Source organism: Dromaius novaehollandiae, chromosome 1, assembly GCF_036370855.1.
Source record: "Dromaius novaehollandiae isolate bDroNov1 chromosome 1, bDroNov1.hap1, whole genome shotgun sequence".
NCBI lineage: Eukaryota > Metazoa > Chordata > Aves > Casuariiformes > Dromaiidae > Dromaius > Dromaius novaehollandiae.
In genome coordinates, this window is record NC_088098.1 from 63,695,615 (window position 1) to 63,721,455 (window position 25,841).

A 25,841-nucleotide genomic window follows, 5' to 3' on the forward strand; every position below is an offset into this window, starting at 1 on the left:
TAACGTTACAAGTAACTGTGATTGTTTTGGATTAGAATATGGCAGATGAGTAACTCTCAAATAAAAAGTAGGCTAGTGCATTACTGGGAATACTCACAAAAAAGGAAGATAGTAAAGACAGACTTAGTGCAAGAGGAATGGAAGGTGTTTGTATTATTCATCAGGTTTGGTTGACTGAAATTAATCTTAGATGGCAACGGTGTTTAAAAATATATATTGTCCTTTTAATCCATCACATTTGCCTTAGTTATTATTCTCTGTGATTCTTTTTTTTAAATATAACATATTAATACAAAAGGACACAATCCAGAAGGAGCATCAGGACATCCTATGTCAGTAACACTTAAATCTGGCCTGTTGGTGGGCTCTTGCAACCCAGCAGATGGGCAGATTTGTTGCACCTGCAAAGCACACAGGAAGCATCTGGGAAATTCTCTTAGAACTGCTGTTTATTTTGTGTGCAAAATGTCATGTTTTTCCTAATGTGATATTTAAGATACTGTGTGTCCCATCAGATTGTATGCTCTCTTCATCCTTCTGTAATGCAATGTAGTGCTGTACATTAAAGGTGTGTGATACTCACCTCTGCTGAGCTCTTTGAAAGAATGCACTTAGGTTCCACCCCCACCTTTTCCCACCCCCACTCGCTCCTATTTTTTACACCTTTTTTAGGCTTCAAAAGCAACCCATTTCATCTGGACACTCTAATAGTATTAATTGTAATGGAAACCAGGTGCCTTCGTCTCCCTATACAGCTTAAAAAAAAGTTCAAAATTGCATAGAATACATGGTGGAAGGTAACACACACGTACACCAGATGCTGTGCAGTCGCATCCTACATGAATGTCTCCCCTCGAACGTTAGCCATTCTCTCAAACCTGTGTTCCTGCACGTTTCCTGGATCATCAGTCAAATTCACAGAGATCATCAGCCGTGCTAGAGCATAAGGTGGCTTGTGAGATGACTAAATGGAAACTAGGCAGAGATTTCAAACTCACCTTTCCTATGACTTTGTGTCTATTTTCTGCTTAGCTCTCTGAATTATCTTTTTATTCAACCTAACATGGAGCATGCACTGAGAACCTGTGATCTACTGGAAAGAGAGACCGGTTCTGTGCTGTGCATATAGGGCAACTAGTATTCTGCAGACCCTAAATGCATATAAGTTAAGAAATAAATGAAAATATGCAGAATATTACAAGCAGACATTATTTTCTGACTGCGCTATGAGACATTATGAAGGGTGTTTTGATTTTTAAAATTATGGCCAAGAGAGGATAAAAGGTCAAGACCTAAAAGCATATTCTGTCCTCTTTACGGAGGTTTACAGAGGTCTGTACATGGTATAGATCGGGAGAACCAGATCTGCAATACTTAAAGCATGTGTAGTAACAACATTACTTATATGAGGATATGTAATGAAACTGTCTGGCATGGGGAATTCAGACGCTTATTCTGCAGATTTCCTTATACCCGCTCCAGCTTCTAGTGTGGAAATTTGATTGCAGATATTCAATTTCACTACCTATGAGGTTTCAAAAAGGGGAACTCCAGGATTTTGGAAGGATAGGTTTGCTGTTCCTGTGTGGGAATCTGCCTCTCATTATTCCCTGGAAATAGGCTGTCTATTCAAGCATTGTTCCTTGTGATTTAAGCTTGCATAAAAATTTGTTTTGGAGAGCACAGGGTGGAATCTTTAGGGGTTTTTTTCTGTGGAAGACCTAGATGAAAAAACGTTTCCATTTTCTGTTTGCACATAGTGAAGACAGCTAGGTGCCAGAAGATGAATGTTCCCAGGAAGCACTGCATGATAACGGTTGAATAAGCCCCTGATTTTGTTTACATATTGCAAAATAAAGTTGTATGTCATCATTTTCTTGCCTTATGTAAATATTGGACAGTGGATAATTAAACAATGCAGGCAGATTTCTTAGATAAAAAGACTCAGAAGAATGGTCTATTTAAAAATGAAGAATCACCTTCTCCCCTTTTTTAGTCCATGATCAGTGATACAAAGCAGCCTGGTGCTGCTTTCTTTTGTTTTATTTTTTTAAGTTTCATGTTATGTAAATATTTAACTCGTATATATAGATTTAGTTTTGCTGAGATACAATTTGAAAAACTGAAATAAATATGGATCATGAGGAATACCTCACATAAATTTATAACCTGTAGGATATTCTGTAAAGAGACAAGAAATAAAATATTATGAACATTTGAAGTAAATATTCAGGATCTTAGCTTGCTATTGCAGGAAGAATGGGAGGGAACTTATTCTTTGCCTTATTGTATCTATCCATATGTAAAGCACTCTAATATTCAGTACAGCAGTTCTTATGAAGAAAAGCCTCATAACTCTTACATGCTTTGAGCATGTTAAGACTACGTTTTCAAGGGAAAAGGGAAATGCCTAGAAATAATATTCATTGAAATCTTGGGTTTATTCAAAGGAGTTATTCTCTACCAATGTAGAGTAACACACAAGATATCCTGTGCATTTGTTAACATGATCTAATCAAAGTTTAGCACACTCATCTATTCATAGAAAGGACTTCCTTGCCCTCTGTGGTACAGGCTTTGGGATGTAGGTGTATGTGAATATCCTGACACAGGCTTGTGTAAGTGTTTGAAGGGGCTGGAAAACAGCAGGTAGATATTAAACACATTGAAATTTGAGACCTTTCAGAAAATGAAACATTTCTCCATTCCATTTAGACAAGCAAACTGAATGATACTCTTCATGCCACTCGTCATGTCACCAAAAAAAGTGTGGTGCTGGCTTCTCTGTGTCCTCTGACGGGGTAGTTGCAGACAGCAATAAGGCCACTCCTGAACCTCTTCTTGTTCTGGCTCAACAGAGCAGCTTGCTCAGCCTCTCCTCGTGTGCCAGTGCTCCAGCCCTGACCATCTTGATGGCCCTCTGCTGGGCTTCCGCCAGTATGTCCGTGCCTTTCCTATAATGGGGAGCCCAATACGGGATGCTTCTCCAGATGTGGTCTCCCAAGTGTTGAATAGAGGGAAGATCACCTCCCTGGACCAGCTGGCTACTTTCTAGCCACTGAGTCTGTTTCTCCAGCCCGTGCAGGTCCCTCTGAACAGCAGCTCTGCCCTTCAGCGTATTGTCTGCTCCTGCCAATTTGGTGTCATCCACATAGTATAAATGAATGCCAAAGGAGTATATCTAAATAATCTGAAACATTCTTAACACAGGGATTCAAACAGGCTTAGAGGTTTACTTTCAAATAGGCATAGCTGGATGATAGAAAACCAAAATGAGATGCTCAGAATAGTTGTGGAGCCCTTACTGAGTTCTGTTTTTCTGGCTTTAGTGCAGTAAGAACTAATTTGACAAAGACAAGCCATTTTGAAAGTTTAAAAAGTGCACTAGAACACCAACTCCTGGGCTACTCTTTCAATCTGTTGTGGATGAAATTTGCTGCAGTGCTAACAGCTCACACACAGCCCTTCTGTATCGCCAGACCTCTAGTTGATGGTTTAAGCTGATGTTTCTCAATTTGTGGGTCACTTGATTATGGAAGAGATGCTCCTGGGTGGGAAGAGCCATTCCTCGCACACTGCTTGAACTCGCTAACTGCAGGGGAAAGCTGGGGGTACAAGTGGCAGAGGGAATCAGCAGAGGACGTTGTAAGGCAGAGTAATTAGAGTAATTTGGGGAAAAATTGGATGAAGTGATCATAGACTCCTGTCAGGTGAATCTGTTCCTCTCTCTGTCATAGTGAAGGTATTACCCAGCTTTTCCTGCTGCAGATACCCAATTCGTGGTAAATGAGTGTATCGGACTGTTCTCCCAGTGCTCTGTGTTCTCCCAGATTACGTTGGATTTATATGACCAATGGCCTCAATCCTGCAAAGTGCTGAATATGCTGGCCTTATTCCAGGAAAGCACTTCAACCAGTAATTAATTTTCAACTTGCATGCATAAAATTTAAGTGTGTGTTTAAGTGCTTGGCCAGAGCACTCAGTATCTTGCAGGCCTGAGCCCTCTTAGAAACTGTTGGATCTGCTTTTTTTAATATAATTCAGTCTGTCACATAAAGAAATGCCATAATCTTTCCCTCTCTACCCCCACTTTCAGGAGACAAACATTGTTCTTGGATCAAACAAAGAAAAAGGCCATTTAGAAAAAAAGAGCAATTAAGAGGGCTGCCCTGTGTTTAGAGTGCATACTTGTGGTTAATGGGAACTTTTAGTGCTGCTGAGTGGATCACTTAATCCTTTTATTTTTGTAGCTGGCATTTCCTACATTTTTGCCAAACATCAATACCTTTATAAAGCAGTCATCTGTTTTTGATTTATAAAAATGTGTCATGAAACTCCAGCCAAGGGATCCAAAAGTTTTATAAATTGACAAGCTAGCTAGTCTTTAATTAGTGTAGAGGAAAAGTGGTTCTTTATTTGTTTTTGCTTCACTTGTGTAATTTATACAGAGCAGCACTGAAGAAGAAAAAGACTAGCACAACTGGTTTTACTTAGCTTAATGCACAGGCAAAATATCCTTTCAGTTATATAACTAGAAAAGGGAAAAATCTGCAAAGCCACATATATTATCAGCTGAAATTTGCACCTTATAAACAAGATCTGGTTACCTGCTCATGTTGCTCAGATGAAATCCAAGGCCAAAGCGGCAAGGTGTTCACATGTTTTCCGTGTGCCAGAGTCCTTTGTTGCTTTTTCGTAAGCTGTGCTATTCGTATTTTTTGTACACCCAGCACAAGGAAAATGTTGTTCCTGTCCAAATAAGCATCCTTAGATGTTTGATCGGGAAACTTCTTTTTTCAAGGAAAGAAATATGGATCAGTACTGGAGAAATTGTAGCTCAAATAAACATCCTTAGATGTTTGCTCGGGAAACCTTCTCCTTTTCCCAAGGCAATAAAAGCAGAGTAATACTGGAAAAACTGTAGCTCATCAGTGTAGCCATCCCTCAGATATTTCGGTTCATAATTATTAAGATCTGAAGCACAGACTAATGACTGAGGTGCTTGGGATCCCAGACAGAGATCCCAGACAGATTTAATCTACCAATACTTTTAATTTAAAAGTAATAACATACTAAGGCATAAGTCCTGATACATAACAGCACTTCTTGTCTAGGAACATGCAAAGACTCTGCAGCGTTTTTAGAAAATGTACTTTGTACTTGGGGACCCTTTTGCTGACTTGCCCTTCATATATCTTTAACTCCTGATGGGATGGATGAGGCAGAATTTGATACATCTGTCATTAAGAGAAACACTGAGAATAGGACTACAGGACTGGAGAATTTTACAGCATATCATGGTTACGACTCAGCAGACAGAGAACTAATACTGATTATCTGACAGTCAAAATAAAATATTTTTTGCTGTTCAGTGTGGGGCTTGGGGGAATACACTATTTTGGGGGGTGTTTTGCCTTTGTTGGGATCATTGGGTTACGCCCAGCGCGACAGTCACCAGACAGCCCAGCCTGTCGGCTCCCTTCTCCCCTCGCAGGTGCCACTCAAATCAAAAATGGGGAATCGTTGCAGGGAGCCTGTGTGCTGCTCCAGGGACTTTAAAAACCCATGTGCGGAAAGTGCATGTGCTAGCATATAAAATTTAACATGTGACCACAGCCCCTCCCTGCAGGCCCGTATGCGCAAAGAAAGGCCAGGGGAGTTGCTTGGGCTCAGGGGATGCTGGTTACTCAGACCATGGAGAGAAGGCACAAGTTAATTATTTAGTATTTGCTGAGAAGAACAAGACAGGGACTTTTACATTTCTTTAAAGTAGTTAATCAGTGGTTGACCTAAAGGTCTATTAAAGGAACTTTTCTTTTTCTTTTTTCTTTTTCTTTTTCTTTTTCTTTTTTTTTTTATTTCACTACTTCCTGTATTTTTTGGCATGCAGGTCCCAAGGGAAGAAGGAGGAGGCTATAATCCTACTGAGGGATTCCATTAAATACGGCCCAGAGTTCGCAGACGCTTACTCAAGCCTGGCTTCCCTGTTAGCCGAACAGGTAACGGGTATCGCCCAAAGCTCACGTTCCTTCTGCACGTGATGCTCTGATGTTGCGCGTGCCATTCTCAGCCGAATGCCTTAGAAACGCACTCACCTCACACACAGGCACTGAGTCTGTGGCTGTCTGGAGAGGTCTTTTGGGCTGCTTCAGAGCTGACTTTTTCAATATAGGAGGCAACTCATTCTCAATGAGTAATTACACCCACCTGATGTGGCTTTGAATTAAATTGCTATTAAAATTGTGAGTAAATATCCTTTTTTGCAGCTCCCTGTATCTTTAGCAAAGGCTTGATCCATTGTTACAGTGTACCTAGAGTGTTTTGATAGCAGAATATATGACCCTTTCTCCCCCTCACACACACACATTGATAACGTTAAGATTTTATAATAAAACACTCCAAAGTTAGGAAATGTCCTAAATAAGGTTGCCTCTGCAGCCTGGATTCAGCACATGTGCATTAGGATACAGCTCTAATTACGCAGGTAGATGGTCACGTACTGGGAGTGGGAAGGTTCACTTGCTTTATGTTGCTCTTAATGAGCAGCTGCTCGATATTTTATTTAACCTCATTGTTCAATATGTGGCCCCAGGCCTTATTTACTGCACAGCGTCCAGACTGTGCTCTGGAGGCAGGATTACTCATTTCCTCTTGGGCTTTTTCACCATGCTTATTATTCTGGTCCCTTAGTACTCTCTGTACATTAGGTAATCTATTTCTGCAAGTTCCCTGTGAGGTGAACTATTGCTGTCCCCACTGAAGAAAAAGGAAATGGAGGCAGAAAACGCTTGAGTTCAAAAGAAGCCATGAAGTGTGGGTGCCCATTTGGAGACCGCCAGGGCCTGGTTTTCCCCAAGCGTGCAGCAGTAGCCGAAGGAGGCCGTGCTTCCGGCGTTGCTCCCACAGACGTCAGCTGCATCTTGCCGCAGCCTCCCCTCTGGGCCGCAGGGAATATCATCTTTCACTATTTTCCACTAGTCTGGTTAGCAGAATTAGCTGAACGCTTCGCTCCAAAAAGGGAGGCGGATAAATTTTGGCAAAACTATATAAGCAAGAGTCTTATTCTGGCTTATTCTGGTTTCTTTAATGATACAGGCAGTCCACAAAATCCACCTTTGATAAATATGGGTTACTGAAAGGTGTTGTGCTATTTTCTTCTCCCTTTTAAGTGACTTTCAAATATTATCAGATATACAACTGCAGAGACCTAGAAATATAGTGTACGAATTGAAAGAAGAACCTTGTTGAATGGGATCTGTGATTTGAATCAGCCCTTTAATGAAGTCTCCTGCAAGTATAGGAAATGAGTTCTCCACAGTAATACCTGGTTTTAATACTAATTGAATTAATTAATTAGAACCATCAGTCATAAGGTCAACAGAGCAATAAAAACGTTACAGAGTCCCAAGGCCATCTGCCCAAAGCAAATGTTGTTAGTAAGTCCAGCAATAATTCGCCTAATCTTAGGTACAGTTTGTTCATCCTCTTGAGGCTTGAGTAAGTGGAAGGGAAAAAAGATAGTTCATACAGTTTCCTCTGAAAATAGTGATTTCCTGCAGTCTTCTAACACCTTCTCATGTTCAGCCACAGCTGATGACTACCGGACTGTGCAGCTTGCGCATTGCAAGCTGCGTCCTTGCCCAGCCATCACAGAGACTGCAGTAGGAGCCATCCTGCAAATACGCACTGCTCCCCATGGCTGAGGGCTGCAGAATGACGCTGTGCAGTTCTCGGATGGGCACGGGCAGAGACTTTGGCAGCTCTAGCCCAAAGGATGATATATGTGTCAGGAGGGAGAAATGGGATCCTGTTTTTCAGTTTGGGTTTTTCCTCCTTGCCTGAGCAATAATATCCCAAAAGGGCTAAAAGTTACAAAGCTGTTTTTCTTCCTGCTTGTAGCCCAGAGTTCTTCTCGCACCTCTTCAGCTATCAGTGGTGCCAGGCAGCATGCACAAAGTTATCCCAGCGGGCTGCATTAACAGACTCGCTGCGTAGCTTTGAGGAAGGGAGTATGAATTAGTTCCTTCCCATGGGGATGTGAGAGAAAAGGGGCTGAAGTGCTAGAAGCTGCATATTTAAATAACTCTCATGAGGTGGCCATACTTGTGACAAACTTCTGGTCCTCTAGCTTCATGCTAAGGCTAAGAAGGGAGGAAGCAGGTGGAAGTGACACAGTGAAACAGTGTCCTGATTGCCTTGGTCGGTCCCGCACAGTGTGTTCCCCTGTAATTTAAGGGCTCTGAATCTGAAATCGGGCTTACGGTTTCTTTCCTTCTGCGGATGTGAAAAATGTTCTTAAGAGGAATGTCTCATGCTCCAGGGAATTAGCCTGTAACTCAGTGTAATTGCCCTTTTCTCTCCTTGTTAGTTGATTCTGAAACCAGAACAGATTTGGGAAAAAAAGAAAGAACACATTGTGTAAAACAGTTTGCCTTGTCTATGCCTTTTATAAGTGCTTGTCCTTCTTGCTGCTTTTTCTACTTGATCTTGTAACTCAGTCACGTGTGTGGTTGTATTCCATGACAGTCTATTGCCATTTCAGTGCTGCTAATATCAGAAATCAAACAGTTTTGTTAGCCAGTTTCACACTGCTGTAACAACACTGGTTCCCTCGGCTCTACTCTGACTCTCTTGAGTATACCTTCTTGCCCGCTTTTGAAGTTTCATCAGCCATCTCAAGCTACTTGATGGCTTTTTCAAGCTCTAGCTTCTGGAGTCAAGTGGTTTTTGTGTTTGTTTTTTTGTAAGAACATCAGCATACCCTAAGAAAAAGAAACTTTTTAACCCAGCTGCAGAGGAAACCCTGCAGATGTGACTCGGACATACCCAGACTGAAAAACAGCTGTAAAAAAAAAAAGAGACTTAAAAACCCTGGAGTTCAACTGAGAGATCCTCAGATGCATAATTTTCTTAAAATCATAAAAATCTCATACATTTTTTAAGGCTGCTTGCTGAATTTTTTGAGTTTGATAAATGTTTCATGAAGGTCCGGAAGTGGCATTATTAAGTGTTAATGAGAATCAAGCCTTGGTTATCTTATTGCATCTCTCCTAAGGAGAGGATAGGCTGTGAGGGAGAAAGCTCTGGCACACACTTCTTAATTTCCGACTGAACTTAATAGAAACACTTGGTTAGAGAAATCATTCCAGACTGTGCACTGAGCCTGCTGCATGCAAGGTCAGGATGCTAGATGCCAAAGAAGTATTTTATGAATGCATGTGCAGTGCAACAATGATAAAGGTGCACCTAATGCTAAATGTCAGTAAGCATGAATTCTTTGACTTGGGACATTGCTAATCCAGTTTAACACAGCACTTCCTTGTTTTGAAGATAGGATTTAGCATCAGTAAATTAAAGGCAGAAAACTCTCAGGTATGCATGCAAAGCCACATATTGCTGCTGAAAACTAGAATTAGAGGAAAAGAAATCAATGCAGAAATCTCTGAAAATATACCTGTTAATATCTCTCTGATACAGATATTTATTGAGAAAGCTGCTCATCATTTTAGTCAGTTCTGATGATTACTACACTTTTTCTGATCCCACAGACTAATGCCGTTAAATCCATATAAATTTATCCAAAATGTTCAAATTTAAGCACTTCTTAAAAATGTGTTTCTGTGTTTTATCACACACCATCTTTTCTGCTGGCTGACCTTTATTATGTAAATGTGAAAGCATTGAACTGTGACAAACCATTTGCTTTCATCAAGTCATAGTCTTCAAATACTATTAATTCCAGCTTTCAAGTTCTGAAATAGGAGGTGGGAAAAGAGTCCACGCATTTAAACAACTACAGACCACATGCTGCTGTCAGGCGCACCCCTTAAATCCAGAGGGAGCCCAGTATGCTCTGAGATTTGCAGGTTTTGAGGAGAGAAGAATTCACAGCTGGACTAAACAGCAAAATCAGGTCTGTTTCCCACAGAGAATTAACAAAGTCGTCTGAGAAAAATATTTTTTCAAGGCCTGCCTTGACTGCTAGAAGTGGTCTTCATCTCACTTCAGCATGTGGGGCTGTCCGAGAGGACGCTGTCCGCATGAAGCCCGGCTCCTTGGCAGGTCCCAGCAGCAAGGCACAGCGGTAGTCACTGGGAGCACTGGTGGGGCAGTGTGTTAGTGGACCTGTCTCTCGTTTCAGCGTGGATTCAGCTCCCGAAAATGAGATTTCTCTGGGTGTCTCCAAGCCCAACTCAGCGGAGAGCCCAATGGCCTGTTTCACTCACAGCTTCAGGAAGAAGCCATGGGGGTTGTCCTCACAGGGCTCTTCCAGCCCACCTGAATGGACGAGTTGAGAAAAGAGCCTCGCTGCTGGAGGTTTTACCCTCTGCACCCTGCTTGCTTCCACTGTAAAAAGCCTTCCCTCCGTAGATAACACCCCAATAGCAAAGCTCTGAGACTGGGGGGGAGAAAAATGCTACAACTGTGGTGTTAGTGAGCGTGCAGGCAGCTGGCACGTACTGTCTGGCTAGAGGGAAATGAAAACCTTATTAGGTTGCTGTTTGATCCAAACTAGACACCTTATTTTCATTTCAGGACCTGTATGCCCATGCACGTAGCGCAGACTAGACAGAGCACAGCCCATAGAGCACTCGCATAGGCAAGATGGTCCCAAAGAAAGGATCTGTAATTTCCAGAAACTCTCAGCACCATCAAACCTCACTGAAATCTGTGCTAAATGAAAAAGCTCAGCACATCTGAAAATCAGGCCAGTGGCACATCACATCAATCCCAGTGAGCTACATCTCACACATTGACAAGATCTGCTTTTAATCTGGATCTGTTTGATTTGCCCCATTCCCTCTTTGCTCTCAGTCTTCCTCCTTTTTCACCCATTCTCCTGCACTAGCTCTCTCCATCCCCCAGCTGTCACACACACCTCAGGCTTTTGCTCTTTGTGTTTTTCCTGCTGCTTAGGGAACCAAGAGCAGAGCTCCTGAGGGGAAAAGCTAGCCAGCAAGATGCTTATTAAACAAATAAATGAAAATATATCGGCCCCCAAATGACAAATATTTCTTAACCCTAACGCTGTGCATTTCCTGGCTGGAAATGTGTGCCCGGCTGAGTCTCACTGACATTACACACAAGCCATTGAAGCTCTTGAAAAGTAACCTTTTCCAGCTGTTATTACTGTTTTGCAGGTAGCTCCAATTGCAAATGTGTGGGGAAAAATTGTTGGAATTGCTGTGGGGCACCAGACAGCAGATTCTGATCTTTCAATTGCATTCAGGACATGGGGTGCAGTTTTGGCCTCCTCAAGGCAATGGCCACTGTCAGGTTTACCTGGAGAACTGTAAGCACCCGGTCCATGGGGAGAGAAGAGGGTTCACAGTGATTCAGCCCAGGCAGTGTCCAGACTGCCCTCAGGAGTTGCATCTCTCCCCTCAGGGCTGTAGGGCAGCCTCGGACCCCCAACTTCAACACCTTGGCTAGTCCCTGTGGCTCGGTGGGGTGGGCCAGCAAGGGAGGTGGCCTCTGCAGTGCAGGACTATAAGTGGTATTTTCACTACATGCAGGTATGCAGCTGATGCTGACACTGTTTCTGCTACAGCTAAGACATCTCCTTCTGTTTTAAGGAACGACTTAAAGAAGCAGAGGAGGTTTATAAGGCCGGCATAGAGAATTGTCCAGAGAGCTCTGATCTGCATAACAACTATGGAGTTTTCTTAGTTGATACTGGTAAGTGAGATGGAGCAAGGGATTTTCTCTCACTGACTTATTTGCTTTGATTTGTTTTATGTAGTAGTACATGTTTAAAAGATTGTCAAAATATTCCAGAGCAGTGGGTATGCTTCCACCGTAGCTTAGAAATAAATATCCCTGCGCTACTGAGATGGCACAGTGCACTTAAATTTGCAGTCAAAGCAGTCTCTGTATGGCAGTGGCATTCAGCCTCTCTGTTTCCTACAGTGTTTCTCATCATATTAGCACAGGCAGTTGCCTTCTTTAATTTGAGCTAGGCAGCATCCCGACAACACTGCCATTTCTCCAGGAAAGCATGGCCACATAAAACAAATGCCCAGACACACAAATGGATTATTATGGTCTTTGGGGCACTTGCTACTCTACTTGGTGACAAAGTAGCTTTTTGACTATAAAGACTGAGTGCCACTGCTGTAAAACAAACATGGCTTTTAAACCAAAATCATCCGTGAAAACAAAACCTAAGATCCTGTGGGGTGAATTGATTTCTCAGGAGCTCCATAATGAAATACAAAGCCTTTCTCTTCTGGGCTACTGGTTCCCATCCAACTTCCAAGGACTCAGGCACTTCCTGGCATTCACATAATAAAAAAAGCCCCACCACTATAATTGCCACCTTTTATTGACAGCTTTATAAGCAAGTCCAAGTTTGAACTGAGAAACTACTAGTAGAAACCAAACTACTCCTTTACCCACATCCCTCCAGAACAGAGCTGAGAGTCACTGAGGAAGTGTTGCAGGCTTAATGAGCGCAGTTACTACTGATTCTGCCCCTTTCTCACAGTGCCAGGCTCCAGTAATGCTGGGAAGGAAGGGCAAAGAGCAGTGTCCGTCCTTCTGTAGGTGGTAGTTCTACTTCCAAGTTGATGCTTAGCCATCATTCTTCTGTGGTATCAGTGTGAAATAAATACAAAGCCAAAATGATGAGTATTTGTAATCAAAAAAGAAACATGGCGTTAATGACATAGGCAGAGATTCTAAGTTTTTGTCCTGCCAAAATTCAAATTTTTAAATAATAAAAATCTGTCAGTAATTCCACTCTGACATTGTGCTCCTCTGTGCTTCCCGACCCAGCTAAACTGCTCTATTCCTGCCAAAATTATTTATTCTGATGTAGTGTACTCCACTTTATTTTTGCACTTGTGTGTTCTGCCAAAGTAAAAACTATTTTTTTCTATTTTATTACCACATTTTCCTACATACAAACAATTAAAAAACCCTAAATTTTGAAACTTTAGGCATGATGTGTAAATAATCCTCCTGAACACAAGACAAAATGTGAAGGAAGTAGCTTCCCTGGGGGTCCTAGGCTTCCCTGGTGGGGCTAGAGGGAATCACCATGAAGCTACGCTCCAATTCAGTTGCAGGATTTTGTGCAGCAAGTCTCAAGCTGGTGTCAGCTCTGGGGAGCCGTACCTCTAGCTAACCCTGCAGTGAAAATAGACACTCATTGTGCCTCCCTTAATGGTGTGCGTTACCCCTGTGCGTTTAACAGTGTAGGTGTTGGCTGACCTTAAGGACTTAGGTGCATTCCCAACTGCTTCCCGGCATGTTTTGTAGATACAGTTTTCAAAAACATCTGTCTGCTCAGCAGCAGGAGCAGAGTGAGATTGCTGCTGGATATTTTAAAAAATCCTACCCTGAAAGATATGTTGTTGGCCTTTTGAATCTTAAGTGTTTCTGAATCTCCCTACAGACGTCTTTCTTCTCTCCTTTAAAGGAAAGATTGAGACATGTTAATGTTACTTTTATGTTGCATAGATAGTCTCAAGAAATATCAAACTAAATCTGAAATGCTACGAAAATAGAAATTCAGCAACATATGTTCAGTGCCCCAACAACTGCAGGCTGTTTTCAAGTTCTTTTTTCCAGCTAGAAATGGAATTAAATACACTGTAAATTTGATTTGACTTAAAAAATACCAGTGCTCTAGGGCTTTGCTGGTGGACAAAGCTCCATAATTGGCAGTTTTTATCAGAAATATCTGACCTAAAGTATGCAAACTAGTTAAATTATCATTGTGGCTAAAAATTTGACGTTCACATTGCTGAAATGTCAGAACTTTTAACTGTGCCCCATTAAGGTATTTTGTAGTTAGTATGCAGGCTGTGCCTGAGGAAAGCACTGCAAGGTCCCTCAAGAGGAAAGCCATTATTTAGATAAATAAAAATATACTTTTATAAGTAGAACTTAAGGCCTCTGGCACAGTGGTCTGGCACCTTTCTTCAGTTCAAATTGAACGTTGGAATTTCCTAAAAATATGAGGCACTGTTATTATAGGCTTTCAAGGTCGTTTGCAGTGTTGTATTTTGTTGCAGTTTGGTGATGTCATGGGTTGTAGAACCTTGTGCAGGTAGATGTTTTCCTACAGTGGAGCAGTGCCACCCAATGGCGCCTCTGAAACATGGCGATGGTGCCTGTATGCTCCAAAATAGGCATCCTAGGCACCTGCTGTCCGGGATTTACTGCACCCAAGTGGGAATTAGCTGGTTCCTGGAACCTACTCCCATTCTTTTTGAGCCATGCAGAAAGATTGAGTAAAGCCAGACACAAAAGAGGTATAGAGAATATTCTCTGTTTTCATACAGCTGAAACTGTTTGCAGCTCTGATCAGGTTGTAAGGTGTATGTGGCAGCTTGTTCTCCGTGTCCCTTGCCCACTCCCAAATGGGTGGTGGGCCAACGCAGGAGAGACTCCCTTGCACCTGGGTGGAAAGGTGCTCTCCTGGGAGGTGGGGTCAATGATCTGATGGCTTTGCAAATTGTTTGTGTACAGCAGCAGCAGGGCAGACTGCGAGATACCCACCCGGTCATACCCTGCAACTGACTGGGGAGCTGTTCCCTGCAGTGTGTCTTCCTGGGGCATTTGAGGATTTCTGTCCTTACACAGGGGTACGTTCCCTGTGGAGTATGGTAGGAGGAGCGCTTTTGATCAGGAGTCGTGTTCTGGTGACTGTACCCACAAAGTGCAAAAAGCTACACGAAGTAAACCTATTTCTCAGGATCATCTTTGAATGTTCACACCTAAATCGTTACTTGGACAGCAGTTTTCCTTACACTCAATCTCTAAAAAGGCTGAGGCAAGATTTCCTCTCAAAATGGTTCCCAAGCATGCAGCAATAGCTGAAAGAAAACCCAAAGCATTACTGCATGCTGAAGTTGCTAAATGATTTTCTTGAGGCACCAGTTTAACAGCTGTTTTCCTGTCCAGGGGCTCCAGAGAGGGCTGTGTCCCACTACAGACAAGCCATCCGTCTGAGCCCAACTCACCATGTTGCCATGGTGAACCTGGGCAGGCTTTACCGCTCTTTGGGTCAGAACAAAGAGGCTGAAGCATGGTACAAAAGGTAAGAATTTGAGCTGAGAGACAGATGTTTCCCTTACCCTGAGGTACAGCTTCTCCTTGCTAAAGGGCCTCATTAAAAAGTTCAGTGACATTTCAGTCTGTCAGTGTAGCATTTGCATTTTTTTCTCCCCTTCTCCATCCATTTGAAATCGGGCTTGCTTTTGCTTAGCTGGCTATTTAATGGGAGTGCTTTGTGGGTAAGCACTGACTCAGGCAGTACTGACTTCCCTGGACTGTTCTCAAGCTGCCACAATGTACATTGCCACTTTTGCCTGGGGAATTCAGGCCCTTCCCAGCAATGCACGAACAAGCAGGCTTTGCCTGCTGGTATGAAACAGGATGGACTATTTTTTTTCCTCCTTTCTCGCATCCCGATTTGTGCTTGCACTCTCCTGGCACTACCACTGTCAGCCTTCCACACCTCTGCTGCTTGTTTGCCCACACTTTGGAGGTGGTTCTCTCTCCTCCTGAGGTTGCCAGAGGGATGGGTGCCATGGGCACCCTCGTCGCTCCCCAGCGACTTCAGACTGTGCTTCCTGGGGTGGGACCATGCCACGCAGAGTGCAGAGGTTTGCTAACTCCATCCCAGTGCAAACCACACCCTGTTCTTTTGCTTTGATCCCCAAATTACCTGGAAACATCTCTTTTTCCCAATGCTCAGGGCACTGAAGGTATCCCGGAAAGCTGAAATCCTGTCCCCGCTTGGGGCTCTGTATTACAACACTGGGAGGTATGAAGAAGCTTTGCAGGTTTATAGAGAAGCCGTGTCACTGCAGCCTTCAAATAAAGAGATTCGACTGGCACTGGTGAGTGTAGGACTAGCATGGTCAGGACAGGGCCATGACACACTATCGCTATGGAAAGGGATGGCCATGTTAGTGTGAAAATTACCCAAAGCTGAAGCTCTGTAGAGAGGCCAGGCAGAGCTTGGCTGTACATCCATGCTGGCCGTCAAGCGAACATCTCTTCTTGTTTCCTCCTCACACCCTCCAGACCTCAGATCCTGTGTCTCAGCCACCACCTTTCAGATCAAACCTCATCAGATCAAATCTGACCTGCCCCTTACTCACTAGAACGGGTTACTGCTAGGCTTTCTGGCTTTCCTTGATGAACAGTTGCTTCTCAGCACTGCTAGCCCCCCTGCCTTGCCACAAAGCAAGAGGCCAGGACTGTTCACTGGGTATAGCATGGTATATTAAAGGGGGTTGAGTCTTTAAAAATTATAACCCTTCATAATGTGGATCTCTAGGCCCAGGTTTTAGCAATGATGGGGCGGACAAAGGAAGCTGAAAAGATGACAAACCATATACTTTACGAAGATGCAGAGTGTCTGGAATGCTACCGCCTTCTATCAGCAATCTACAGCAAGCAGGAGCACTATGCTAAGGTACAGAGGCCTCTGTGCTGCTGTCCCAAGGGCTCACCTACAGAGCTCAAGTTGAATTTTACACTCTGCCTCTCCAAAGACATGACACATGTCTTACACACATGCAGCAGGTTTAGTTTTTTTACTAAACCCTTCTGTTTATCTGGGTAATGGGACTAAAGCTAAGCAGTGTGATTTTCAAAGGTTGTGAGCCTTTACTGCTTCTACTGCTGTCAGCCCCACTGCACATCAGTCAAAAGCATCTAAAACTCTTATTTCCAAATGTGATAACAATGTGGGGCAAAGGAGAGAAGGGGGTGATAACTTCTTTTTACTTTGGCTCCTATGTTGGGAGACTGTTGTGGTGGGATGAGTATGAGAAGGTGAAAGGAGCAGAATACAATAATACAAATCCTCTTGCTTTTTCACAGGCACTTGAAGTTATAGATAAAGCTCTCCAGCTAAAACCAAAGGATCCAAAAGTCATATCAGAGCTCTTTTTCACTAAAGGAAACCAGCTAAGAGAACAGAATCTCCTTGACAAGGCTTTTGAGGTATGACTGCTCTAAGCCCAATAGATTTATAGGTTAAAGAATGGAGTTAACTCATTGCAGCTAATACTCCATGCTGCATGCACCATGGGGATTTACTTTGGGAGCTCATCAGTTCACCAGAGGTACAGCTAAAGCTACAGTGCAGTGATGCCTTTGCCAGAGTTAGTTACAACTGTTTTTCTCATTAAAGGACTGGTTTCTACCCCTCCCCTCTGCCTTTTCTATCAATGTGTGGAAATACAGCATCCTGCTTTGAGAGGTTAAGTACAGAGTCATGGTGAGACTATGGAGGAGCCCAGGCCTTGTCATACTGACTGGAGTCTTGATCCATCCATTCCCAGCCCCTCTTGCTGACAATGGCCAACTCCATGTGATTCAATTGAAAGCTCGGGGACCCTGTGAGAGGCCCCCTGTCATTGTATCTCATCCCATTACTTAGTAGCTAGGAGACTGGTTTACCCTATGGAGTAGGAGGCTTGATAGCTCAGGAATTATGTTAGCACAGAATAACAGCACAGAAAATTATGTTATATTTGGACAGTTCTGAATATTCTTGGTATCCTTAGAGATGTCTAATACTGGTTTGAATCCTCTTCTGTTGTGATACCATAAAAATGGTGCTGTTTGACAGAGTCCAGAAGGTCCTTGTTGCTTCTTCTTCCATATACATTGGCAGAAGCAATGGGGAGGGATAGCATTGCACCCAGATCCTTGTGAAACTTCCACAGAGGTGGCTGTGCCATAGGTCTGCAGCCAGCTCCAAATAAAAGCCTTGCAAATAAGGAACATGCTGGTCCACACACTGCCTGTGGGAGACAGGTACCTGCTGGTGGGAATGACCTTGACATGCAGGACACCCCTGTGGTGCAGGGCAGCAGGGAGAAGAGGGTCACAGATGTGGCGTGATTCCTCATGTGATGCCATGGGCATGGGAAAGCCTGTGAGATGAACTCAGTGGGGAAAAAGTACAATGTGTCATCTCTACTAAAAAAGACTGGATTTCAGCATGTGTATTGTGTAGAAGAAGAATTTGAAACTATACTTTAAATAGATACAGAGGGGGGAAACTTAGTCTCTTTCCCCTCTTTTAACTGGTTTTGACTGAAGATTCAGACTTCTAAGCTAAAAATGTTTCATATTTATTTAGAGCTATAAACGGGCTGTGGAGCTCAACCCAGACCAAGCACAAGCCTGGATGAACATGGGAGGCATTGAACACATCAAGGTTTGAAAATTTTGCTTTTCCTTAAGCTGTCAACTGCAGGGACCACTACTCAGGACAGAAAGCTAAACTTGACTTAGGCTGCCAGGAGCTACATGTTTATGGGCAGTAAGTGACCGTGACCTATTTTGTCCAAAAAAGAAGAAAGTCTATTCTAGCTCCAGCTAGAATTTCCCTACCAGGTTGCTTGGGAATATGTATCCTGTAATTTAAATCCACATTTTAAGAGGACAAGCAGCCTGTCCATCTCCAAAGTTTTCCAGCTTGAATTGTTGACCTGCCTTAGAGAAATCTCCCCATGAGTCAACTTCTAAGATTCCTCTCTACCTAGTTCATTTAATGAAGATGTCTGATGTAGAATACTGACATTACGTTATGGAAATACGTGTACAGCCCTGTAGCTTTTTTTTTTTTTTTTTGAATACTTTAGTCTATCATTATGATTTGGGTCTTGAATCACAGTCTGTAATGTCCTCAAGCTATCCTATCTATTAGTAAAACTAACTACTTTGTGCCACGGGTGCTTGATCTAATTTAGGCTAACACCACTAGGCAATCCATTTCATAAAGAATAAGTATTGCCAAATAATTTCAAGTTTTAAAAACTCTTTTTCCTTTGTGTTACGGTGTTCACCATTCCCAAGCAATGAACCTTTCTATGTCAGGGAATGTGAATGAGATCTGTCACTCTTTTTCTTCTTAGGGGAACTACATCACTGCCCGTAGCTACTATGAGAAAGCTTTACAGCTGGTTCCAAACAGCAAGTTGCTGAAGGAGAATCTGGCCAAATTGGATCGATTAGAGAAGAGGTTACAGGAAGTCCAGGAGAAAGATCAAACATAGCATTCAGTCACCAGTGGAAAGAAACTCATGATCCTTGGAGAAGAGCATGGTGGAAGCCAGAAGTGACACTGAAGGAACTTTGATATGATTCAGAATTATGGAAGGCAAATTTTGGATGCATGCTTGTTTGACCAAAGTTACAGAAGACACTCAGCTCATGTGGAACATGCTGGAGAACGAATGAAAACCTCCCTGTAATCAAGATTCATGTTTAGGTTGAACCCATTTTAGCCACACAAATAGTGTGGGTGGGACGTGTACCTTCAATATCTTGGTTATTGCTGGGGAAGCTGTGGAGACAAAGCACTCATCCACTGCTGTGAGGGTGAAGTAGCACCTCTTGTTACTCAACACAGACTCACTTAGTCTACTTAAAGTATCACTAATGGGCTTTATTGCAAGTGCTGCCAGGTCCTTCTGAGCCAGGAAGATGAACATAATGGTCATATAAAATGGTTTCAAGGGGGTAATGTTGAGGAAATAGTGGCCACTTTTACAGCTCTAAATGTGACTTGAAAGTGATCCTAAAGAAAGGGAAAATAGTGTCTGAATATCACCCTAGAAGGATGATTCTACAATCAGGACAAATGATCCTTTGAGGGAAAACTGCAGCTGAATGTTTTACTTATAAGATAGTTGTTTGGAATAATTCAGGTTCACAGTGTCAGTATTGTCAAATATCATATGGCTTTACCCTTTTCCCTCTCCCTCCAGGCCAAATAATTATTACTCTGAAAAAACTAGAAGCATCCAAAAGCAATGTGAAGCTCTAGAATTACTTGTCCTCTTGTCTAGTCCCCAGTAAAAAATGAACAAACAAACAAAAAAACAACTAATCTGATCAACATAGGAGGTAAAGTAAAGCCACAAAGAGATTAGGGAAGATTTGGTGGGCTGGAAAGGTACTAAGGAGGCTTTTTATGGGTGTGCAGGGACAAAGCCCATTTATCATGGTGATAACTGATAAAACACATTGTCAAAGTGTTCTCACCTCCTCCCCCAAGAGATGCAGAAAATGAGCTATAGCTGATCAGTCGTAAATCTATATTTTTGAATACTGAAGTGGGGAAATGAGTTCTCTTCAGAACTGAGGATTTTATTTTTGAGCTTTATTTATTTAACTTATAATCAAATAATTAATATATTTTCTCTGTTTTATAAGAATTGGCCAGTGTCCTTCACAGCTGGCCACATGGCTGGGCATTGTGACTTGTATTGTTTGAAGTTAGAAAACGCAGCACTACCGAGGCATGCTTGAACAATTCACCCTGATGGTATTTCTAAAGTATATGGCTGTAAAGCATGTTGGGCCAAACTGTCATTTCAGTAACAGCACTTTTACTGGCTCCACTGAGGTTTGCACCAGTTCAGCACAGAAAACGTGAAGGGTTGATGGGATGGTGCTTGGTGCCACTGCCTTTTGCCTTGAACAGCTGGGTAGGTCATCAGCTTGTTCCTCTTGTAGCAGGAAACCGCCATAAAGCTTGTTATATTTGAGCTTGATTTTGCCTAGTCTTGGCAGAAGAGCAGCCCAAGGTTTGGTACTGTTAGTTAGGGAGAGTTCAGATTAGGACTGTGCTGCCTTGATACACATCTGTGGGGAAAAGCACATGTGGCAGTGGCCCTCATGGTGCCTGAGCTTAGGCAATGCTGACCGGGTATCCCCTCCGTGAGCGCCAAGTTCGCTCTGTGGGAGGAGACAACCAAGTGCTGGCAGCTTGCCGGCCTCGTCAGAAAAGCTTGGTCCGGGAGACCAGCCCTTGCCTGGAGCTGGGCAGAGGCTGGCTCATACAGTCGATGGGAGGGAGAAGATGGTCGAAGGAGGAGGGCTGGTGCAGACACCAGTTCCTGGTCTTTCCCCCTTCAAACCAACTTCCTTAGTCTTGAAGGAGCAGCTGGGACCACGACCATGCAAATTTTTAGCTAGCGAATCTTCCCCTCTTACCCCAGGCCAAGCAGCTTACTTTTCTTTCCAAGACCAAGGGTTCAGGGCTGGGTCAGCAACCATTTTGTCGCACAGCTTTTATGGACGCAGGCTTAATGAACGGGTGTTTATGCGGAGGCCTAGCGCAAGCACTCTGCTGGGTCCTTCCCATGGAGTAGCTCTCAGGTGTCCGGTGTTGCACTGCCGAGGCGTTACTGGAGTAGCTGGGAGGAGATGAGGTGATAGTCCCGAAGCTGGTAGCCACACTGGCAAAGCCCCGCGGGACGCAGCCTGGGGAAACCAAAGCTTAAACGGCCTCTGAGGGCTATCAGTTCCCCGGTGAGCATTGCATAATTGTAGGTGGTTCATAATGGAGGTATTTAGAGGTGCCCAGGCCGTGCAGGGCAAGTTGGCTGGTTCCAGCTTGGGCACCACAGGTTTCCCATCAGGATCTCTCCCTGACAGTGGCAGTAAAAAGGGCATCATACTCACATAAAGCTTGCTGCCTTTTTCCAAGGAAAGCCTGTCTTCCCAGCACCAACACTGGCCCCAGCCTACGATGCTGCTGCATGGTGGCGAGTTCGGCAGCAGCAGAGCTGCGTTTGATGCAGACCCTGACAGCGTCATCGTACAAAGCCCCCCCGCATACAGGGCACATGCAGAGAGCATGCCAACACCTAGCCTAAGGGGAGGGCAATGGCTCATTTAAAAAGGTGTATGAGCTGTAAACTTAGTCTCAAGAAGGCACGTTAAATAAAGACTATGTATTGTACAAGCCACACACCAGTATGGCTTTAAATTGTGACCAATGAAGCATATTTTTTCAAATATAAAGGAAGGTGTATTTTTTATAGTAGGGAGATATTATAGGAGGGAGATGTCTTGGTTTTGTGTTTTCAGTTGTGACGTAAAGTTGAGTTTGTCTTTCCTGAGACACCTAGTACAAATGGTGATCTCATTCTTGTCCTAGAATCCAATCAAAGCCATCTTGACCTCCTAAAACTGATGCATGTATAAAGGTATAATATAGCTTTTAGGTGTCCCTCTGAGCTCCTGGAGAAGAATTACTTTTTTTTCGCCAGGCTAGCTTACCTGCAGAAGAATATAGAGAGACCATCCTTCCAATGAAGGAAGCATTGTAGCTGGAAGGCATGTCATATATTCATCTAGAATTAGGCACGTAACATATCCATGTGGTTTAATCCCAACTAAACTGCATTATGTTTATATGCTGAAAGGTGGAGTCTCCACATCTGTGAGATGGGTTTATGGTAGTTATGGGGAGAGGAGGGGTCATTAATGAATCCCACATTCCTAAACCAGCACTTTATAGCCCACATCTATGCAGGATGGCAGTCTGCAAACTGGCAGAGTATTTGGAGAATGACTCAGGCCACAAGCTACCAAAGCAGTTAAACCCTTGTGAAGATTTGAGCTCACTCCCTGTCTCATTGGCTTCCATGCTAAAATGCTGTGTTTGTCCAGGACATTAATCTTGTGAAAAGTTTACTGTAGGTGAAGAAGAACAATGGACTATAATATGAAATGGGTTACCTTCACCAAAAGGGAATGTTACTGTGAAGATAAATAGAGCGACTTACCTTATGATAAACTGGATATTATCCTAATTAATCATAGGAAATGGTCTCTTCCTTTAGCACTACACACTTCCTCAAGTAACGAATTCTAAATACATTGGTTTCTGCCAACAGCATGGTGCTCATGTATGGTTAGCAGAGATGACAAATTAATAAATGGCTGATGCTCTACATAGTGGTGGTGGGGTTCATTCTGTGTCTAAGTGGCATTGGCTAAACCTCAACGCTTGCATGGATGCTCAGCAATATTAAAGTGGAGAATTAACACAAAACTGGTTAGACAGGACTCTTGTGTAATCACTATGCATTTCAATTGTAAATGAAAAACAAAATAACTGTGTTGCTTTTTCCTTTCCCTATGAATAATATTTTCAGCTGATGTATTTTGTTTTATTTTCTTGCTTATTTAAAGTCCAGCATTCTTTGCTTCCATTCCTTTTCCATCCCTCAAGATAAATGATGCAAGGGGGGCATTTTATGTCTCTCATAGATTGTTTGGACTAGATTTTCCTAAAAACACGCAGGCAAATTTGTTTTGACCAAACAAGAAGTGAATGCGGCAGTGAAAATGGTCTTTATTCCAGAGATCTGAATGAAGGTGGGGGGTGTGTGCGTGCATGCGTGCGCATGGCTGTGCGTGCATGTTAAGTCAAGCGATCCAAAATACAGAGCCTAACTTGCAGGGGAGGCCAGACATAACTGGAACTATCTAAAACTCGCAAAAGCTTCTCAACACATATGGAAAGCAGGCCAAGTACGGGGTACCCTATTTGGTGAAAGAAGATAATTATCATTCTAATTTTAATAATTAGCACAATTTATGAGAATATAATTGTATGATCTTTCTCCTCACTTGTCCTCCAACTCAGTGAAGCAGTTGGCATGTGCTTAAGTCTCCTCAAACTGTATGTGCATTAAATTGACCAAGTGTTCAATTTCTGTTCTTCACACATAAAATTATGTACAATCTTTGGAAAAATCTAGCCTTTAAAGGTTTTTTTCCTCCAATATTCAGTCTCTTGCAGCAGTTTTAAAATGTCCCATTTTGCTTTCATGTACATTTAAAATCAGCAGCAAAAAAAAAAAAAAAGTGCTTGGTATTCACTAGTGTTTCAGTGTGGCAAAGTTCTGTCAGATAATCTTGCTAACTTTGTTCAGAAGCTCATTGCCATGTTTGTACTGACTTGCTGAGAAATCTTTTCTGGGAAATAGCCCCAGTGGTATCCTCTGTAAAAGTTATGGCTTCTACAAGTATATTACTGTAGAAATCTCTGCCTGAAGTGGATGTCATGCTGCGTGTTCCTATCACGTGGGAGTTTTTTGTATTGGCTGTTGTTCATATGGTTCTTATTTCTGTACCTATTTTTTTTAATCAGTTGTGTATATCTTTTTAAAAAACAAGAAAACAGCCCATGGATTTGAAATCTTTCAAAAATAAATCCACACTTAGCAGCAGCTGGATGTATGTCAGTGGTAAAGGAATTTTCAAAGTCTTTCTTTGCTTTTTCACTGTGGGATAGATTTCATGTAAAGGAGTTATGCTCAAAGTCTTTGCAAAAGAAAATGTATGTAAATGTCTATTTTATATAAAAAGTAAGAAAAGTAACTGATGCGTCTAGTTTTGTTCTGTTGGCTATGAGGTTAGTCCATTCCTTAGGACCAACCAAGAATAGATGCTTCTAGAGATGGAAGGGCCTAAAATTCTTACTCTAGTTGACTTGTGTTTTACTGCCCAGGGATACTGCTCACATAAGAGCAACTATACAGCACATGTATTGGAGCCTGGCCATATAAAATATAATAGTGTAGGCATTTTTTTGGAGCCTGAGCATAAGAAAGGATGAGGGCTGGTGCTTACACGTTGTCTTGGGGATTTGGACATGTTACACTGTTAGGAGTTCTTCATGTCAGGGCTTACACACCTGTGGGAAATGCATCAAACAAACTTTTGTCTACAGAGTGTAAAGAGAAGAGAGAGAACGGAAAAGAAAAAGAAATTCATTATGTTCTGATTTGCTCCTTCCCAACCTCCTTGGTTCTTCCGGGACCTGTCCTGGCAGATGTTCCCAGATATTCCTGCATGCTCCCAGGACTTGGAACAGTTGATGGTGATAGACACCTCTGCTGAAAATGGACCTGGAAGAAAATCAAAACACAAGTCATAGTGTTTTCTGCCATCTTGGTGTGTGCATAACCCTTTGTAGCAGAAATGGGAATTGCACGCTTGCTTTGAAGTTGGATATAGGCAGTGCAGGATTTCTTAATGGAGATTGTTACCTACCCCCCCCTCCCCACACACACACCTAGGTCCTAGCTCTGTACAGTTAAAGAGCTTCTTGCTATACTAGAGAAATAAGATGTACTACCAGATCAAAGCCTGGATCCTGCCCTGTAGAGCAGCATGCAGATTTTATCCTTTCAGCAGAAGAATGATGAATACAGCCAATGCCAATGGCTCCCTCTGTCACTCAAGCAGTCTGAGGAACCATAACCACCTCAGTGGCACATGAATGATGGAGAGTTGGATTTGTCATTTTTGTTGAGCACAGGAGAGGGGGCATTCCCACTAGTGGCCCTGCTGACAGGCCTGAAGGCACGTAGTGCCAGTGGGGACAGAAAGTGGTCCAGCAAACAGCGACAGGCTGGGCAGCAAGCACCTCTTCCAGGCCATGCAGCCCCCAGCTGTTCAGCATCTCCCCCAGGACCACTGGCCTACCAGTTCGCTCCCCAGGGAAAAAAAAGTTGGGAGATTTTGGCCCTGTGTGCTTTCTGCTGCTTCTGAGCAATTTTCTTTGGTAAGGGAGAGCTCTTCTGCACCCTCATTGGTGCTGCAGGATCAACCCCATCTGCCTGGCCCCAGTCTCCCTGCCTGCCAGCAAGTTTTTCAGGACAGGCTGGGGCGGGGGAGGGAACGGGTATTTTGTCTTTTGGGCATTGAGCAAATCAGACCAGAGGCTGCAGGACAGCCCCCACACAACTCCTCTGCAAGGCCATCCTGCCTGGGGCTGTGGACATCAGCAGACCTGTTCTGCCTTGCGCCCAGTGGGACCAGCCTATGGGCATAGCAGGGGTATCGGGCCGATATATTTGCTCTGCCCTTCTTGGTCTGGAAATCCTGTGAAGGGGATGGAGCTGCATGTTGGCTGTGAAAGAGGCTGCTTAGGCAAGGTAGCCCCCTCCTAGGGCTATCAAGCAAACCTCAGCAAGACGTGGCAGACTCCAGCCTGCACCGCTTGTGAGACTGTCACCAGTGGGGAGCAGAGGAAGTGGCAAGGTGACTCTGCT

General features: G+C 43.2%; 2 protein-coding genes across 3 annotated transcripts in view; both read left to right on the forward strand.

Moving 5' to 3' along the window:
- The window catches only part of TMTC1 (transmembrane O-mannosyltransferase targeting cadherins 1), a 150,535-nt gene extending 126,373 nt beyond the window's left edge, over nt 1-24,162 (forward strand). For both annotated transcript variants that reach the window (XM_064514668.1, XM_026116946.2), the window contains exons 13-20: nt 5,891-5,999; nt 11,577-11,679; nt 14,914-15,049; nt 15,710-15,854; nt 16,298-16,435; nt 16,846-16,968; nt 18,116-18,193; nt 18,894-24,162. In XM_064514668.1, the coding sequence (XP_064370738.1) occupies nt 5,891-5,999; nt 11,577-11,679; nt 14,914-15,049; nt 15,710-15,854; nt 16,298-16,435; nt 16,846-16,968; nt 18,116-18,193; nt 18,894-19,034 (973 nt within the window). In that variant the 3' untranslated portion in view covers nt 19,035-24,162. The remainder of the gene's footprint in view (nt 1-5,890; nt 6,000-11,576; nt 11,680-14,913; nt 15,050-15,709; nt 15,855-16,297; nt 16,436-16,845; nt 16,969-18,115; nt 18,194-18,893) is intronic.
- Nucleotides 21,518-25,841, forward strand: part of OVCH1 (ovochymase 1) — a 47,487-nt gene continuing 43,163 nt past the window's right edge. The window contains 1 exon segment of the mRNA XM_064509204.1: nt 21,518-21,586. Coding sequence (XP_064365274.1) covers nt 21,518-21,586 — 69 coding nt within the window.